This window comes from Rousettus aegyptiacus, unplaced genomic scaffold (assembly GCF_014176215.1).
Source record: "Rousettus aegyptiacus isolate mRouAeg1 unplaced genomic scaffold, mRouAeg1.p scaffold_m13_p_13, whole genome shotgun sequence".
In the NCBI taxonomy this organism is placed as follows: domain Eukaryota; kingdom Metazoa; phylum Chordata; class Mammalia; order Chiroptera; family Pteropodidae; genus Rousettus; species Rousettus aegyptiacus.
The window spans coordinates 49,355,087-49,373,743 of record NW_023416288.1 but is presented as its reverse complement, the minus strand read 5'-3'; the positions used below and the strand labels follow the sequence as shown (position 1 = coordinate 49,373,743).

General features: G+C 57.2%; 2 protein-coding genes across 5 annotated transcripts in view; one reads left to right on the top strand and one right to left on the bottom strand.

Annotated features, from left to right (window-relative positions):
* AGAP3 (ArfGAP with GTPase domain, ankyrin repeat and PH domain 3) overlaps positions 1-1,395 on the top strand; it is a 49,428-nt gene extending 48,033 nt beyond the window's left edge. For all 4 annotated transcript variants that reach the window (XM_036230661.1, XM_036230660.1, XM_036230659.1 and 1 more), the window contains 2 exons: positions 339-594; positions 726-1,395. In XM_036230661.1, the coding sequence (XP_036086554.1) occupies positions 339-594; positions 726-932 (463 nt within the window). In that variant the 3' untranslated portion in view covers positions 933-1,395. The remainder of the gene's footprint in view (positions 1-338; positions 595-725) is intronic.
* Positions 1,396-1,494: 99 nt separating this feature from the next.
* On the bottom strand, positions 1,495-18,284 carry GBX1 (gastrulation brain homeobox 1). The gene is made up of 3 exons (XM_016163950.2): positions 17,753-18,284; positions 16,681-16,683; positions 1,495-3,785 (listed from the first exon to the last, which is right to left on the bottom strand). Exons 1-3 carry the CDS (start codon positions 18,282-18,284, stop codon positions 3,235-3,237), a joined length of 1,086 nt encoding a protein of 361 aa, XP_016019436.2. The 3' UTR covers positions 1,495-3,234.
* Between the last annotated feature and the right edge of the window lie 373 nt (positions 18,285-18,657).

Below are 18,657 nucleotides of genomic sequence, written 5' to 3'. Positions count from 1 at the left end.
GGGAGAATGGCCCGGAGATAGGTGGTCGAGGGCCCCGGTGCAGGCTCCCAGCCGCTTTGTCCAGCAGGGCCAGATAAGCTGCCCCAGGAGCCCTGCATGGAGCCGGCCGCCCTCGGCCCGCATCCCTGCCGCCCCGGGGGCCTCCCGGCCCCCACGATCCTCGGCCCATTCCTCACCCTTCCCGTCGCCCGCTGCCCCTCTGTGAGCCCTCGGCTCCTGAGGCTGCTCTCGGCTCTGACTCTGTTCCTCCCTCGTTCCCCTTCGGGGTGTTTACGTCACTTCCCGAGCACCCTCCCGGACCCGCCCTGGCTCGTGCCCTCATGGCCCTGTGGTTGCAGGGAGGAGAAGGAGCGCTGGATACGGGCCAAGTACGAGCAGAAGCTCTTCCTGGCCCCGCTGCCCAGCTCGGACGTGCCGCTGGGGCAGCAGCTGCTGCGGGCCGTGGTGGAGGACGACCTGCGGCTGCTGGTCATGCTCCTGGCGCACGGCTCCAAGGAGGAGGTGAACGAGACCTACGGGGACGGGGACGGGCGGACGGCCCTGCACCTGTCCAGCGCCATGGCCAACGTGGTCTTCACGCAGCTGCTCATCTGGGTGAGTCGCGGCTCCCTCCGCGCCGACGCCCTTTCCACCCCCGCCCTTCGGACGCCACCTCCTCTCTCCCCCCGAGAACCCGCCCCTCCGGCCCTGTCATGCCGACTGTGAGCATGTGCTTTCTTCTGCAGTATGGGGTGGACGTGAGGAGCCGGGACGCCCGGGGCCTGACCCCCCTGGCCTATGCCCGCCGGGCCGGCAGCCAGGAGTGCGCAGACATCTTGATCCAGCACGGCTGCCCCGGCGAGGGCTGCGGCTTAGCCCCCACGCCCAACAGAGAGCCCGCCAACGGCAGCAGCGCCTCTGCTGAGCTGCACCGAAGCCCTAGCCTCCTGTGAGGCCCGGGCAGAGGGGCCAGACGGACTCCGTAGCCTGGGGACCCTCCTCCCGAAAGGCGCTGGGGGAAGCGGACTGAGAAGCCGGGACAGGCAGAAGGCAAGGAGAGGAGGGCGTCAGAGGAGAGCGAGTCGGTGGAGGGGCCGGACCGCGGCCGAGCGCGTGGCGTCTCGCCTCCTGTCCCGGGGTGCCGTGGAGAAGGGACAGGACCCTTTGGAGGTGCCTGTGAGGAGAGGGGAGCAGGACCTCTCCCTCCTCTGGACTCCTGCCCTCTAGTGCCGGCCCCCTGCGAACCCTCGTCCTGAGGCGGAGCCCGCGGGGGCCCAGGGCGGGGGCGCCGCTGAGAGACGAGGGGCGATCTGTGCGTCCCGTGTAAATGTGTACATTGGAATATTTATGTTTGTGTACATACCTGGTGTGCGTGGACGATGAGCCAATAAACCAGACTGTGTGTGTGGCCTGGTTTCCCCTTCTCCGTCTCTGCTTTGTCCCCGGGCTCTCGTCGCGGTCAGAGCACCAGGGTCCCGCCCTCTCTGTCCGAGGCCCCGCTGTCTCCCCCGGGCCCCCGTGCGTTCCAGCCTTCTCTGGCTAGGGGTGCAGTTCCGTCTCAGCAGCACTGGCAGCGAACCCGACCGGGAGCTCTGGGGCTCTGGAAGCTGCTTCCCCACTCGCGCCCCTCCACCCCCCAAACTCTTCCAGCTGGTCTCCTTACTTCCATCAGAGCTCTGTCCAGTAACCTCCCGCCAAGCCGGGTCCTGGCCAGAGCTCACCCAAAGGGGGGGCGTCGGCATCGCCCCCTCCCGAGAGCCCAGGGAGCAGCCCACACGGTCAGGTGCATGGCCCCGCTCAAGGCGGCCAGGCTGGGCCAGCGGAGTCCGGAGGCCGCCTCAGGGTGAGCGCTCGCTAGGGCAGTCCTCCGCCTGGGACTCACGCCTGGGCTCTGCTCTCAAGGGACGGGGAGGAGGCAGCTCACTGACGGCAGGAGAGTCACCGTGACGCCCATCAGCTTGCCAAGCTGTGGCAGAATCCAGCGCCCCCGCCTTCCCCTCTGCCGCTTACTTATTCTAGAAGGAAGACCTAGGGGGACACCACCTGTTCTTAAAGGACGAGACCTTGCTGAGTTAGGGTCCCTAACTTCGCCGTCTGATGCCGGTCCTTCCTTTGCTCACAGAACTCCAGCCCGGAGCCTCACGTTCCTATCTCTGTGGCCTCCCCCACAGTACATACCCTTCCAGAACCATCAGGGATTCTTTCCTGCCTCATGCACCTTGCAGTGGGCCTTCTCAACCAATCTCACTCTATAACAAGAGGATTTGGTATCCGAGCTTTGTAAATGCTGTGATGGGAAGAAGGAGAGACCATCGTTAATGCCACGAGAGACGGAACCGGAAGCGGGCCGTTCGCTGCAGGCCCTCTTGTCCGGGGGACCAGAGAGTGGACTAAGCTGCCGTGTCCTCTACCTGGAGAAATGCGGTCCCAGGGGACAAGGGGGAGCCCCCAGCCTGCCCGAGTCACTAATGGGGCTGGTAAGCTCTGCCTCGTTAGGTAGTTGGACAGATGCCATCTAAACAGGGCCAAGGACTTTGTGTCTCCTCACGATACAAGAGGGAGTGACCCCCTGTCCTGAAGCCTGTGACTCTTCCAGATCGAGACGCTGGCCTGGTCAGTGTGTAAGGAAGTGGGGTGACAGGAGCCTGTCTGGAGGTGCACGGGGCGGTCCCCAGGGCGGAGGACGGGTGTGGAGGTAGTCTGCACAGGAGAGGATGGTGTGCGTGGAAGGAAGGAAGGAAGTCGCCTTCCTAAGGAGGCCAGCGACAGGTCCATTTCATTTCATTTGCATGGCTTGTCCTATAGACGGGCAAGACGGTACCCACTCTGGGGCAGTAAGATGGAACCAAACTGGCTGAGGATCGAGGAAACGGCCTTCCCACCCCCCGTCAGGGTGCAGACAGACAGACGGAGGCAGACAGATCTGTATGTACAAACTTTACACAAAATAAATAAGGAGCTGTGATCAGCTTGGCTGGGCCTCGCCCAGGATTCCTCCCACTCGTAAGGAGCGAGTCCAGGAACCCGGCAGGCCCTAGGCGGTCCCGAACCCACCCTCCCCGGGAGCCCACCTCAGGCCCAGCAGCCCCGGGGCAAGGACCACCCACGTCCCCTTCGCCTCGGTCTCGGGGCCAAGCGCCGGCACCCCAGGGCAGGATCGCAGCGGCTGCCCCTCCGGTCCACGGAACCTGAGCGCCGTCTCGGCCGGCTCAGGAGCGGATGGATGCTTTGCCTCCCCGAGTCCTGGGGAGCCCTTCAGGGCCGGGCCCCCTGTTCCATTTGCTGGTGCTGGCTCCGAACAGCAAACCTGTTGACGTGCACGGGTATGGGCACGACAATCTTGGGGTTCCGTACGGGCTCTCCAGACCGGCTGCTCACGTTGCCGGCTTTGATGCGCTTCCACTTGGCCCTGCGGTTCTGAAACCAGATCTTGACCTGCACCTCGCTGAGCTTGAGGGCGTGCGCGATCTGGGACCGCTCCGTCAGGCTCAGGTACTTCTTGCAGTGGAACTCCTTCTCCAGCTCCAGAAGCTGCTCGCTGGTGAACGCGGTGCGGCGCCGGCGGCTTTTGCCCCCAGGGGCCGTGACTCCCGTGGCCAGCGGGGCCGCCTCCTCGGCGCCAGTCCCCAGGCTGCCCTTTAGCTTCGGTTTGGGCCCCAGGAGAACCCCCGGGCCCCCTCCAGAACCGTCCAGGAAACCGTCGTCCTCACTGTCACCGCCCGAGCCCTCTTCCTCCTGCTCGCTGCCCGCGGGGTCTCTCGCGGTGGCCTCCAGCTTCTCCTCGTCCGAGCTGTACACCTTCCCCTCTGCGGGCGGCGAGGACCGACAGACAGGGAGGGAGGGGCAGGGAAAGGCGGGCAGGTGGGAGCACGGCCAGAGGACGGCAGGGAGGAGTGCATGCGCACGCGGCGGGGGCGAGGGGGCCGGGAGGGGACACAGGGACGGCACATCCGGGGCGAGGGGTGGGGAAGGGGTTCAGGGGAGACAAAGACAAGAGGAAGAAAGGCGTTAGCCAGCACGGATCGCACTAGCAAAGGGAGGCAGGCAGGCAGCGTCTTATCGAAGGAGGACGGGTCCCAGAACTGTCGCCTCAGCGATGCCGCCCCCCGCGCCACGTTCTGCCTGCCCGCGGCCCTCCCGGCTTTCTCGGGGCCCCGGCCACACGGCCTCAGGTCCCAGAACGCAGCAGGGCGGGACCTGGCTCAGGACCGTCCCGGCTCCTGCAGGTGGGCGCGAGTGATGTGGGAGAATCTACTTCTGCGAGACAGAGGGCGATGGAGGGAGGCGTCGGGCTTCCTCATTCCCCAAGGGACCCTCCTCCGGCCCAGTGGGAAGAGCCGTGCGTTGGCCTCTCTCGCCTCCCCTCCTTCCCTCTTCCCGAGATTGACAGTCTTAGAATCTCACTTCCAGATGGAGACTTCAGGGTCATCCACGTCCCCATCCTCACCCCGACCCCCAAAATCTGGTCCGAGAAACGTCATCCAGGGACCCGGGAGTCAGGAGGTTTCCTTACCGCGCCCCCTTCCCGACTCCCCTTAACCAGACCAGCCAGCTGGAATGGGGACCCCGCCCAGCCACGTGCCACCTTATCGGCGGCCAGACTTCCTCCACGTACACGGCCGCGCTAAGCCTGTCACGCTCTCTCACTGTAAACGATGCCAGCGCCTGCCCACCTTGCCTCTCCCAGTCGAGGCTGCCGAGCAGCACAGACAGCTGCTCTCTGCTCAAGTTTGGAATCTCGAGGACCAAGGAGGGATTGGGGGAAGAAACAGAAACGCCGCGAGGGAAAACGGAGATGGTAAGAAAGGAAATCTGACTCATTTCGTAGGTTACTGATTATTTGCAATCACAGCCGTATAAATATTCTAACCCACACATAATTCTAAAAATTTAATTCAACCGTTGGTTTTGTTCTTATCCACTGATGTTTTTGCCTGAACTGCAGATTATGCATTACAAATGTTTTCAGTGTTTGAGTTTTACAAAATCCCTTATTTTCTGCCCAAAGGACCAACTAGCAGCGAAACAACAAAAAAGTCAAAAGAAAACCAACCAACCGGGAAAGAGAAGATGGATAAGCCGTGCCTCGGATGGCCGGCTCCTTACGGATGGGGCTCAGTGTGAAAGGGGGCAGGACGTCACAGATGTGGGCGCACTTCTGCCCACGGGGCGTCCCACGCACGGAGGGCCCAGGTGCAATAACTCGCGAAGGGCTCTTCCCCGCACCACTTCCCACTTCCACAGAGTGCGGCCCCGACATGTCCCAAACTCGGCGCGCGAGCCCTCCGCATCGGACTCGTCCGAGTCACCGTCGTCTCTCCCCGGCCCGGCCCCTCGACATCCTCCAAGCTGCCGTCCCTGCCTGCCGCTCCCGCCTCCTCCGGGCCCCTCTCCCTGGAACACTCCGCGCTCCTCGCCCAGAGGACTGCGCCGGCTCGCGCCCTGTCTCCCGAGGCCTTTACCTCGTCACTCTTTCCAAGTCAAAACTCCCAACACTCCTGCCTCTGCTTTATCTGTTCCTACAGTATGTGTCACCAACTTTATTCGTTTATTTTACTGGCTTTCTCTTTCTATTAGAATATAAACTCCACGAAGGTAGGGATTTTTAACATAGCTTTTTTTTTTCCTGCTGTTATCTTCAGCATCTAAAAAATTACCTGCACAGAGTCCGTGCTCAGCTAACATTTGTTGACTAGATAAACTATTCCCGAGCTTGCTCTCTCTCTCCATCTCTGTCCTTCCTCTTCTAAGTCTCTCCTCAGATACTCCCCCAGACCCCCAGCCCATGCCAGCTCCAGCACCCGTAAGACATCCTCTCCATGAACATTATCCGACCCACTTCCCAGGACGCCTTCTGACCCCCACGGCAGCTGGAGAGGAGCCCGTCAGTGGATATCTATAGGATCTTATGCTAAAAGAAATGGACACTCTCCAATATTGCTAAATCTTCTAACTTTTTAAATTTCTAAAACATGGTTTGTGAGAAATAATAACAGTGAAAACACCAAAATCTTGTAAAAGCCCAGCCCAATGTTATAGTATTTCAAACGGCTGCTAAAAAGGCAGAAGCTGGATTTTAGGGCTTGAAGGATGAAAGCATTCAGCGCGGCTCCGAGGACCCGAGGGGTGTCCAATAAATCTAAACTGCTGATGACTGAAATGAGGCTCCGGGTCCCTGGCTCCGGCGGGGCCCTCCTGAGAGCACCTCATCCATCCCCCTGTCCTCAGGCAGACTCGTAAGATCACGCTCGCTCCCGTGGCCGCCCTCAGTGCTGCTGCTGAAGCCGGACGAGACGCACAGAGCCCCTCGCGGTGACCCATCCCAGCGGGATGCCGAGCCGGCAGGGGCACCGTTTCTCTCGGACCTTTGTGATGGTGACACTGAGGACTCTCTGATAAGCCGTCCTTGGAAGGAGATGAGGGTGGAGCGGAGAAAGCTACCCGGGGGGGGGGGGAACCCAGCTGCGGGAGCGTCTGGGACAGTGAGCGAGACCGAGGCGTGGGAGAGGAAAGGGAAGAAGGGAAGAGGGCGGGAGGAGGGGAGACGCTCGCGGAGGTGAGGCGGGCAGGGTGGCAGAGGAATTAAGTGACGAGTCAGAGAAACCGAAAGGGCTACCAAGTTCGGAGAAGGGGGAGAGAGGAAGAAAAAATCAGGGGGAAAAAGAACACAAAGTTTTTTTTTTTTTTTAACAAACTGCCCCCTTCCCCCTTTAAACCCAAACACTGATGCACTTGGAGCAAAATAAAACATCTTGGCCCTGCCGTTTACTCTGCTGCACTGGAATGCGGCGGCCGCAGGGTCGGGAGCAGGGTCGGGAGCAGACGAGCAGCCCAGGCCTGCACAACGCAGCGGTCCCAAAACGACTGCTTTCTCGCGAATTAGCTCAAAATGTAAATGCACACTATTTTCTTTGATCTGACTTATAATGGATATTAATGGTAAACATAACCAAACAAAAATTTTCAATTGCACCTACCTAGAAAAATGTATTATTGACTAAAAATGGACAGAAGCAATCTTTTTGATAAAATTTCTATTTGCAAAATTTGATTTAGAATAATTGGATTTGGTAGATACAATGTCCATAAAGGTAGATTTCTAACTGCAGATGCTCTAAGTGGTTGATAATGAACGACAACGACAGAAAAAATTTGATGGACGAAACAAGACTTCATTGAAAATTTCACATGGGAAATGATTCTGAAGAGAATCATTTCAGCAAAAGGAAAATTTTAAACTGGAAATTATTTGACCGTGCTAAGCAGGTAAGCCGAATAGAAGGGTTCCGTCCTTCGTGTATGAAGACGTTATTACTGGAAACAGAAGAGCATCTTGAGTTTCCAACTTGTTCCCTATGCGGGTGAGTCTAGGGTCTGTGAAAAAGGTTTGGTGTCTGTCCAGCGGGAGTGCTTGTGGGGCAGGTTGGTCACTAGGGACCATCCGCTAGGAGTTCTCCCAGTGGACGCTGTTATCCAGAGAACCGCAAACCACAAGGTTTGAACCATGAGTCCTTGTGAAGTCCACGCTGGAGCATCCACCGCCTCTGAGAGCAGCGCTTGGGCCCCGGGGACTCGCCCGCGTGGGGCCCTCTGGAGACACGGAGACCCCATCCCGGTAATGGGCCCTCAGGAAGAGAAGAAATCAGGGCCGGAGAACCCAGGAGCGGCAGCTTCCAGTGGAAAGAATCGACGGCACCAGGCTCCTGCCATCTGGGAGGGGGACCCACAGCCGTGGTCACCAGGGGCGGCGGGCCTGGGTCATGGCGCAGAAAACCGCCCAGGGAGCGGACGACCGTTTCGGGTCCCAGCCACGGGGGGCACGGAGCCCCGTGCTGCTCCCCGTCCTCCCCGCTCTGCTCCGGCTCACATAAAACCAACGGTCTTCACAGCCCGCTGCAGACAAGTCTCCCCCAGCTACACCCGGTTCCGACTTCCCTTCCCTCTGCTCCAGAAATGACGAGCCTCGCAGACCCCCGCCCCTGTCAGGACCGAACCTCCCGGTCCCCTGATCAGGGCGACTGCTCGGCTTCCTGACTACAGAACTGGGGGTGGGGAGTGCATCCAAACGCGGGAAGAAACCCTGGCCGCCCCTCTCGGTCCTAACTCCCGACCTCAGCATCATGCCCAGTGCGGAGTTATGACTGTTCTTTCCAAAGACACTGCTTCCTCCATCATTTACGGCAACGCACGCACTCCCAATTTGCTTCTAACTGATCCTCATTCATTTCATGCCCCCAATTATGCTATTACGCCTCCTGCAATTTTAGATACAATAAGGAAAACACATTTTCTCTTTCTCTCTCTCTCCCCTCTTCTCATGACTTCAGCATTCTCTCCTCTGGATCGCCCCGAGACCCTTCCCGACGGCGCTGCCGCCAGAGCCCCTCCCACCTGCCCGAAGAGTTAGGACAGTGTCCCCGCCACTCCGCGCCCAGAGCTCCCCGCACGGCACGGCACGGCACACGGCACACTACGCTGCCACTGCCGGGAGCGGCCTGGACACCTGTGGCTTTGCACGACACTCACGTGGCAGGTTGGTGACCTGACTCTCAGGTGGAAGCGGCGAGTTTCAGGCGGGGTAAATGGTTTTCCTAAGCCACGCAGCTAGGGACAGAGCCGTGTCCAGAACCTCGGGCTCTTAAAGCTCCAGTCGACGCTCCTTGACCCTTCCCAGTAAAACATCTTCTCTCCCCAGATGCCTCGTCAGATAAATAACCTTCCTATCAAACCCAGCTTTGGTTTAGACCTCGTCGCTATCACCACAGAGCTCTAGCCTGAGGATCGGCATCTTCCCTGGCCTTTCTCGGAGACTTTAAACGGCCGTGGGAGAGGCCGCCTTCGCTGCATTTCACCTTCGTCCTTTAGGAGGCTACTTCTCTCCTTATTTCCCAAGACCAAATTCCCATCAGATCTTTCTCGTACTTTTTGGTTCATATGATGTACTTTTACCCGTCGACACTCTTTATTCAGAAGCGTATTTTCACATTTAAAAAACAACGTTGCCACGCTGTGGGCCCGGCTCTGCTTTGACGCCAGCCTCCTCCGGCTTCCAGCTCGCAGCGACCCCGGCGCCCGGGTGGGGCTCCTCCCTGCGCAGGACCCGGCTCCGTGGGGGACAGCTACCTCCCTCCCTCCGCCCTCCTGCCCGCACAGCTCTCTGGCCTGCCCCCGGGCGTCCCTTCTGTGGCTCCTAGGGCTCCTTGTCTGGCCAGGGAGGCTTTCCTCCCTCGCACTGAGAGGGAGCGAAAGGCGGGTTCTTTTCCGTTCTTTCCGGTTGGGTTAGATGCCGACTGGGAGCTGGTGTTTGCCTGCCCAGCACCCCCGCCCTTTGGACACTGCTTCTCATCTCTCCCCAGGGCAGCGGGCCTGGCGACCCCATTTCTCCACCTTCGTGACCAGGTGGGCACGGGGCCCGGATGTGACCAACCCCGACATCCTGTCTTTCAGGGGACCCGACTCAAGCTAGTTAGCCGGCCATCCTAGGATTTCATACGTGCTAGAACCCACTGGGGTCCCCACCTGGGGTCATACGATTTTAGAGCTGCTTCCGCTGGTGCCCCCCGCCTCCTCAGCCTCTCTTAAGGACGGAATGAGGTGAAGACAGACAGAGCCAGGCTGAGAGTGAGAGAAAAAGACCTAACAACACCGATTGCGTTCCCGTACCTCACGGTCGTGCGAATCGACAGCTCCCGCTTCAGCTTCGATTAAGAGTTGAGCTACTGTCACTAGCAAGTCAGAGTTCTGACTACGCACGAGGCCGTGACTAGAAGTGCGGTGGCCGCATGACTCCAGGGAAAGCGAGCCTCTCCGCCTCGCTCCCACGACCTCCCTCCCGGCCAAAACGTTTTTCCCACACGACCTGAAATTATGCGTAACACCGCCTCAAATTCCATCAGTTGGAAATTTATCTGGCCTTCAAAAATCTCCTTAACCCATCTGAGTGTGAATTACTTTAACCCAGTGGCTCTGCTTTTAACAAGCTGAGGTCAGTAAGAGGGAGCAGGAATTCTGATGAAGAAGAAAGGAGAGGTATTCCTTTCAGCGGAGAGGAAGGAAGCGCCGGCCCCATGAGGCGCGTGGCGCAGGGCTTCGGGCAGCCGTGGGATTGACAGAGGACGCCCAGGGTGAGACAGGGTGGCCGAACGGAGGGCGAGGGAGCCAGACACGAAACCTGAAATCTCCCCTTATCGGATGCACACGACGCTCTCCCCTGCCATTCCCCATACGGATAGTTCTCAGAATACGGTGCTATTTCTATTACTCCCCGAAATACCTGTCCTTATCAGTACAGAGAGTGCCCCTTACCCTGCACAATTCCTAGGGGCGATGTCTTTCCCAACCTAATGCTCGGGAAAGCTCCTCATCCATATCCAGAACAAGGACGGCGCCGATCGTTTCTTGCGCACCTGTTACCTTGGGACGCTGCGCAAATACCTTCTTGTCGGAGCCTTAACTGTAAGTGTTGCCGGCCTCGTCCTCCCGCTGAGGAACCTGAGACCGAGAGGTCAGTGTCTCTCTGCAAGTCACAGAGAAAAGGTGGCGCCGCGGTCCGTACCCAGAGCCCGGGCTCGTCCCTCTGCGCCGCGCCCCCGGAGGGAGACGGAGACCGAACGCTAATGTCACCCTGTCACCAACATCGCCTCAGCTGGAGAAACCACAGAGAAGGCCGGGAACTGGTCCTGCAACACGACTTCCTTTTCCTCGCGCCCCGAGAGGCACCGCTTCCTTCCTCACCAGGTGGGGTCCGCCGCCAGTGACCCCCAACCTTTGTGTCCTGGGCGAGATCTCCTTCCGCCTTTAGCAAATGTTTCTGTCACTTCACGATTCTGCACACAGCCACAGCTCAGGTGACGGCGCCCCAGACCCCGGCGACGAGGCCTCTTCTACCCTGGGCCCAGCCCCGAGTTCGCCTCGGCGCGCATGCGCCCCAGCCCGCCTCTTCCTCCTCAGCTTCCGCGACACCTTGGCACCGAAAAGCACAGGATTCCCCCAACCCCTGCGCTCAGGAAGCCCTTTTTTTAAAAAAAGAGGGAAACGATTCATCAATAAAGGTGTCCTTACAGAGAAAAACAGAACTGTAGAGCTGGACGCGACCCCGGGGAGCACCTGGCTCAAGCCCCCCGATTTCCCCGAGGAGGCAGGTGAGACGCGGAGGAGGGGCGCGGCTCGGCCCAGGCCACTCGGCCGCTCCTTCCAGCCTCTCTGCGTGACGCTCGGAACCGCCCGCTCTCCGGCCCCCTCCACGGCCCCCTCCACGGCCACCTCCGCCACGGCCCCCGCCACTGCCCGGGCAGCGCCGTCCTCTCCGGCCCGTGCGTTACGGTGCCCTCCGTCCGGAGCGCGGCCTCCCGCGACCCCGGTTCAGCAGCGTCCGGTCCTCCCGACCGCGTTCTCACGGTGCTTCTCCCTCGCGACCTGGTCTCGGCCCCGCAGCCCCCCTGCTGCTAACGCGCATCTTTGGTCTCATCACTCGCAGACTATCCCTCTCTCCCGTGAGGGGAAGAGAGCGAAGACAGTGCTTCGTGGCCACCTGCAGGACGCGGCCACCCGCGGGATGCGGCCACCTGCGGGACGGTGTGGGCTCTGCCGACTATGGCTTAATTCCGCCTGAGCAGGTCGCTCTTCCGCCGCACGAGTCAGGCATTTCTTCTCCCTCCCTCCCTTTCTCCCAGTTCGCACGTCGTCGGCACGGCTTGCACGCTGCTCACGGCTGATGCCTCCCTGCCGGCGTGACCACACGCCCACTGGGACAGCCCGGCCCCTCCTCCATCGCTCCAGGCCGGGCCTCTCCCGCCCCCACCCTGGCTGCTGCAGGTGGCACCGCCAGCTTCGCAGCGCACCCCGCCCTTTCCAAGGGTTCCCGTCCAGGCGTCCAGGCTCCGGGCTCCCCGACCCCAGCAGGGGCCCCCTCCCTATTCCCGCCAGATCGGGGGTCCCCGACCTTGCGGTCCCCGACCTTTTCGGCACCAGGGACCGGCGGCTTGCTCCACCACCTCCTGCTGTGCGGCCCGGTTCCTAACAGGCCAAGGACCGGAACCGGCCCACGGCCTGGGGGTTGGGACCCCTGCTCTCGATAACCGTGCTCTCCCCGAACTCTCCTCCTTGTCACCCTGTTCCGGCGTCTCCCTTTCGGTACCTCCACCGCGATCCTCCTCTCCCTCCTCTCCACGTCCTAATTCCCGGTCAGTTTCCCCACAAAGACCCTTCTCTCCCCGTGTCACTTCCAAGGCGAAGCTCCTGCCTGTCGCTCGCTTCCCAGGGGAACTTCACTCTCGGGGCAAAGCGCTGCTCACAGTGTGTTCTTCCTCCTTTCCAGCTGACCGCTTCCCCGCGCTACTCCAGTTGCGGCCTCCCTCCCGTTATTCCCGGCGCAGACCGTTCACAGCCGTGATTCTAGCACAATCCTAACCCTTTAGCACGCCTGCCTCCATGTTTACGCACGCCGCAGAGACTCTCTTCCACCCCCTACCCCATGTCACCTTCACTACGGTAAAAGGCATCTCAGAATTCCAGTCCAGTCCTCCTAAGACAATTTTCCTCTTGTCATTTCTGAGATCTCTCTCTCTCTCTCTCTCTCTCAACCACGGACGGGTCTTTAACCTTTTTCGTGCCATGAACTCCTTGGCAATTTTAAAAGCCTATAAACCCCTCCTCAGAATAATGCTCTTAGGAGTTTAACTTAAAACACATAGGATGACGTTTGAAGCCAATTGTATAAAAATATAGGTATCAAATATTAAAAATGAATTTGTGATATAATTATGTTTCTTTATTAATTCATTAAACAAAAAGGTGCTTTATGCCGCTAGAGACTGGAAATTTATATGAAAATATCTGTGATTTCTATTAGTGACAAAAATCTCAGGTAATCAGAAAACACAGCAGCTTCAGCACCTACATTTATAATTATAGGAAGTGCCAAATTTTAGTAAGTAGTCAGTAAAGATGTAGTTTCCCCCACCCATAGTTAACAGACCCCTTCACAAGAGGTGTGCGAAGTCCATATTAAAAACCCTACTTCAATCACGGAGGCTATAAAAATAAGCTTTTATTCAATGGAATTGAAAAGAACGTTAAAAATCATCTGAACCAAAACTTTTATGTTGCCAGTGGGGGAACTGAAGCCTAGAGAAGTTACAAGACTTTGCATCTCCCATAGTGTTTTGAACATATTAAACCCATGAGAGACACACAACAAATGTTCCCCGAATTGAAATAAGCGACTTGCCACAGTTGCACAGCTAATGAGTGACCTGAACCCAGGTACCACGACTCCTAAATAAACGTTGCTTCACTCGCGCTACGTTAATGCAAGATTTACCTTTTATGAAAGTCAGTGGAGGAATCGCTCTCACTGTTTGCTCTTCCTCAAAACCGTTAGAGAAATAGACTCTGGGTCTCCATCACTTCCAAGAAAAATCTCCTGTTTCCAGCAACAGAAATCTTTGATGCCACATTGCACAATCATTTCCTGTTTTTCTCTCCTAAGTAAATATATCTCGACAGTCATAATAGATACCTATTCGGAAATTAACCGACGGTCCTCTAAAATGGTCTCTGGCTACAGTCTGAGGCTTCGCTGATGGCAATTAACAGGCAAACGTGCTCCTAGGACCTTTCCCGGGTCTTCCGGCATGATTTCCATGATCACCGCCAGTCTCCATTCGGAAAATGGCAAACGTTTCTCGTATTCTCTTCATTACACCATCTCAACTACAAACGCCTCCTTTTCTTCGCCATGCTCAACTGGCATTATCTTTCACATCGATCCTTCACTACATTTTCATCACTCAACAACTACCTGTGGAGCTGTCTATCATCCCTCGCTTAAGCGTTTGCTTTCAGGCGAGCCGACCCTCTCCTCCCTGAAGGAGTCACTGCTCGAGACACCCCCTGCCCCCATTTAAAGTTTTCTCCTGCGTCTCTCCACGCAGACAGCGCTTCCCCTCGTTCCCCCAGCACACGGCATCCTCTCCGCCCTTCGTCTGTGTGACGCGTATTTGCACCACATCTTCGAGTGGCTTCCATCGCCCTCAGGGCTCACACGCACCTTCCCACACAAGCTCATCCCTGCACATGCCGCCGAAGGCAGAATTCTCTTTTGCCCTTGCAGTCAGAGCTTGCTGCCTCCTCTCTCCGTTATTCCCAACACCGAGGACTTCACTGGCTGCCCCGATTCAAAGCTCCTTTCCCCCCATTGCTTTCACATGACTCTGGTCTTACAACTCTCTAGGTCTGACATGTCGCACGTGGTCACCACTGGCCACGTTGGGCTCATGAGCACCTCAGAGGTGGCTCTTCTGAACTGAGTTGTGCCGGAAGTGTAAAATACACACCGAATTTCAAAGACTTGGTATGAAAAGAGAATATAAAACAGTTCATCAAACATTTTTATGTTTCTTACTGCTGAAATGATATTTTGGACATGTTGGGTCAACTAAAATATTTAATTTCGCCTATTTCATTTTACTTTTCAACATGGCTATTAAAATTTTTTATTTAAATAAATGGCTTGCTGGACACCACTGCTCTGGGTTCTTCTGTTGATTCATACTTTTAACTCTTCTCTAATTCAAAATTCTTTTATCACTTCTACTGAGATGCCTTTCCCAATTATACTTACTGCCCCCCCACTCCAAACCTAGAATTATTCTCAATCTACCACTCTCAATACCTTCTCTACCTCGTTATTTCTATACATAGTATTTCTTCGTGCCTACTCACATAGCTTCTACCCCTGCAATCAAATCATAATAAAGTTCTGTTTTCTTCTTCATCAGTTCTAGTAGGGTGGCATCTGTCTTAACTCTCAGCAAAATTTTTAAAAATAGTCCTTATAATTCCCAAGAAAAAGAACTTCACTCATCATTCTCCAAATTGGTCTATCTTCACTATAATTTCATTTAAAGGGGCTAATAGCTGTAAAACACTAAGCAAGTGTAAATATCTCAGACCAATGCCCCCCATTCATACTAGAACAGCAATTCCGCCTGTCGTTTTAAAGATAGCATTCTTTCTTCTAACATTGAGGTTTCCACCCCATCATTTGAGCAAAGAAGAACTCTCTTATTTCACGCCAAATATTCTAATACGATTTTCAAAATGGAGTATTCATTTTCCCACCATTTTCAGCATAGGCCGCGAGTCATCACTCCCCAAACCGATTTTATGTCCAACATTTTGGAAATTCCCTCTTCTTTTAACTTTAGGGGGGAAATAAATCAAGACTGGGAAGATGGACGCAAATGGCATGGCGAGGAAGAGCTGGGAGAGTTTGCACTGAGCATGATAAGGAGCAGTCGCAGCTAAGATCTCTCATTCCTTCCTCTTGGAATGCTTCTTCCGAAATCTCTCTGTACTGCTCTGCGCCAGAAGCCCCACCATAAACTCTTTACACGTATCCTTCCCCAATACGAATGAGTACCTTCACTCCGGCACCTCTCAAAGTTCGTCCTCTGTAAGGTCTCCTTCCCATCATTCGTAGCAAAGAAATTCCTTGTCTTTACTCCAAGTATTCTTTTTTTGTTGTTGCTTCCAAGAATTTCCTCAGATGACCTTTCCTTCATCATTCTACATATATAAATTCCCATCACTCCCAGTACTGAAAATCCTTTTTAAGAAATCACTCCTAGTGTTGAAACTTTTCCATTTCCTACTAGTATATTTATGTAGCTCCCTCCCAGCCCTCTCCAGACAGAACTCCTTCACACATACACACACGTATGTCCGATCCGGAGATCCCGTTCCCTTTTCATCTAGCTTAGGCTGAAAATCCCTGGTACGTATCTCTTCCCATAGACAGCTCTCTCCTTTCTCACGGCCTCGCTTTGGATAACCTGGGTATACAGCTCATTTGTTGATCTTTTCCTTTATTTTTCTTTCCTCGGTATTTCTCTTCTGTTCTTTTCCCCTGCTTATTCCTTTTTCTCTCTCGGTGTCTGGTTTTCCAGCCAATATTCTATCTGCTTCAGAAAAGAGCCCCCGTTTTATAAACGGGTTAAAATTAGAACGGGGGCGCCTGAAGGAACAGGACGAGCTGCTCGCTTTTCCATGGTTCGGGCATATTCCCCCTTCTGCTCCCCTCTACTGGGATATCTCCCTCCGTCCTCCCGTTCAGCTCGCCTCTTCCTCAGGTGCGCCTGGTTCTTCTTCCAGCTCCTATAGCCGCCAAAGCCACCCCTCCGATGGCCCACTTTACGCTCTCCTCTGCCTTAGGACTATCCTGTTCCCAAACTCCTTCTGACGCTTTCTTCTTCCAATCATCCTGCCGGCTGCTGGCCCCTTCCCCGCCCTGGGCCCTTTTATCCTGTGGCCCCTTCTTCCCACCTCCCAGTTGCTGCTCTATCACTTCCTTTTGATCCTCCTTAGGAGATGCTGCTCAGACTTCAGTCACTGGATCTTCCTGGTCCAACCAGGTACAAAAAATAAAATAAAATAAAATAAAACAAAAAAAACCCCAAACCAATAGCTGAATACCCAAAGCCAAAATGCATGAAACTAAAGGGGAATAGGAGAGGAAGACAGGCTCTGTCAGAGTCCTCGGCGTCTGGAGGAGTGATTAGCCCTTTGCTCAATTTCAAGGAAAGGCCCCGAAACCTATCATCAGGAATTGCCTCCTCCTGGCAAAGGACAAAAAGACTATTGGCCCTCCTCCTTGTTTCCACTAGAGTCAGTCCCAAGGTCTCCTGGGGTCACTTCCACCTGCTAAGCTGGATGCAATGAACGATTAAGCAGAAAAAGATCCATCCCAATGCTGAAAAAGTTTAAGCTTCAGGAACCCCGCACTTGCATGTGGCCCCTCTGTTCCTTAAATAAGGCCCGCCAAATTGTATAAGCTTTGGACGTCAGCACACCTGGATCTGCCCCTGGATAGGGAAAAGCTTTTCTGGCTTCCAGGAGTTAAGGACCAATAAAAAGGGAAGCCAGGAGGGCTCTGAGGAGATTGCTTCTGAGCAGGGTTCGGTTTAATGTACCCTGCCTCTACCCAAAGGGCACCCTCCCATGGAGGATCCAGGGGCCCGTCCTGCCTTAGCTCTCAGCTGAATCTCATTGGTTCCAGAATCTTAGCTGAATTCTTGACTGCGGGCCTTCGGGCCACACCCAGCCCAGCCCAGTCTTGCGCTCCTCTCTTGGCCTCCCAGTCAGCCTGCGACCAGCAGGTGCCAGGCCCCCTGCTAGCTAAGGTTTCCTTAGGCTGCTACTCGGTTCTTTAAGGCTTAGCTCTAAATCTGCCAATTCGGAAGTGACCTCTATTACTAAGACGAAGACAGGCCACCAACATGGTCACCACCGTTTTAAGACCCTCCCTTTGCCCCCTGCATTAACAGGGCCCATCTGGGGTCAGTACAATCTTCTCAGAAGCCAGAAGGTGCCCTCACTTACTGAATTGACAGTTGCCCCAATGTACCCTCAACCCTGAGGTCCCGCTGCCGTCCCCAGGAATCCCACCCCGAAGATGAGAAAAATAAAGGGATTCTGGAAAGAGACGGGGCAGGGCCGGGCCTTGAGGGCTAGCCTGCCGGGAGGGGAGGCAGTATTTTGGAAGGGCGCACAGGGAAGTCTTCGGCGAGGCTCCGAGCGCTCGCAGGGTGCGGTTCTGGGAGCTCGAGGCGCCGTGTTCGGAGCGGAATCGGAGGTGGTTCCGCAGAACCTGCCATCCGGGGCTCTGGGATCCCGGGACTCTTAGCAGGTGCCGAGATTCTGAGCAGGCTGCTGCCTGGCACTTCCAGGGACCGAGCCTCCCGCCCGCGCCCCGGCCGGCCCCGGCACTCACCCGGCAGACTTGGGAAAGTCTCTGAGAAGTGCGCAGGCGGCGGCGGCGGCGGCTCCGCCACTTTCTCCCGGGCGGGCAGCAGCTCGTCGGCTTCCAGCCCGCCCTCCGGGCGGCGGCCGCCCGGCTCCGGGTTGTTTCGGGCGGCGGTGGCGGCGGCGGCGGAGGCGGCAAGCTCCGGGGGCCCGTAGAAGGCGTCGGGAGGCTCCGCGAAGCTGGGCAGCGCGGTGGTCAGCGCCACCATCGAGGGCACGGCCTGGCCCAGCCCCGCGCAGAAGGTGTTGGTGAGGCGGCCGGCGAAGGAGGCCAGCGGGGCGAGCGGGGGGAGGCCCGCGGGCAGCGGCGCGGGGGCCAGCGCCTGCGGCAGCACGAGCGGCCGGTAGGGCATGAACATCGGGTAGCCGGTGTAGAGCAAGTGGCCGGAGCGCGGCGGCGGCGGCCCGATCAGGGAGTCGATGGAGAAGGCAGCGCCCGGGCCCCCGCCCGCGCCCGCGCCGCTGCCCCCGGGGGCGCCGCCGCCTCCGGCTCTCTGCATCGTGCCCGGAGCTGCGGCCGGCCCGGGACGCTGGCCTCCGGGCGCCGCCGTGGGCCCCGCGGCTCGGGCGCCCCGCGCGGACACGCAGGGCTCGCTCCCTGGCTCGCGGGCCGAGGTGGCGCGGGGCGCGGGCTCGGCGCAGTGTGGCTCTGGCGCCGCGCTCCGTCTCTCTCATAAGGAGGGAGGGGGCGGGCGGGCGGGCTGGGGGTGTCGCCCTCCGGACTCATCCATCTTCCTCAAATTACGCTTCACTTCCTCCCTCCTCCCGCCGCCGCCGCGCCCGGCTCTCGCGCCCTGCGCGCAGCCCGCTCCCCGCGGCCCTGCAGGCCGGCCCGGGACCCCCGCCGCCCCCCGCGGCCCAACCAACTATTAT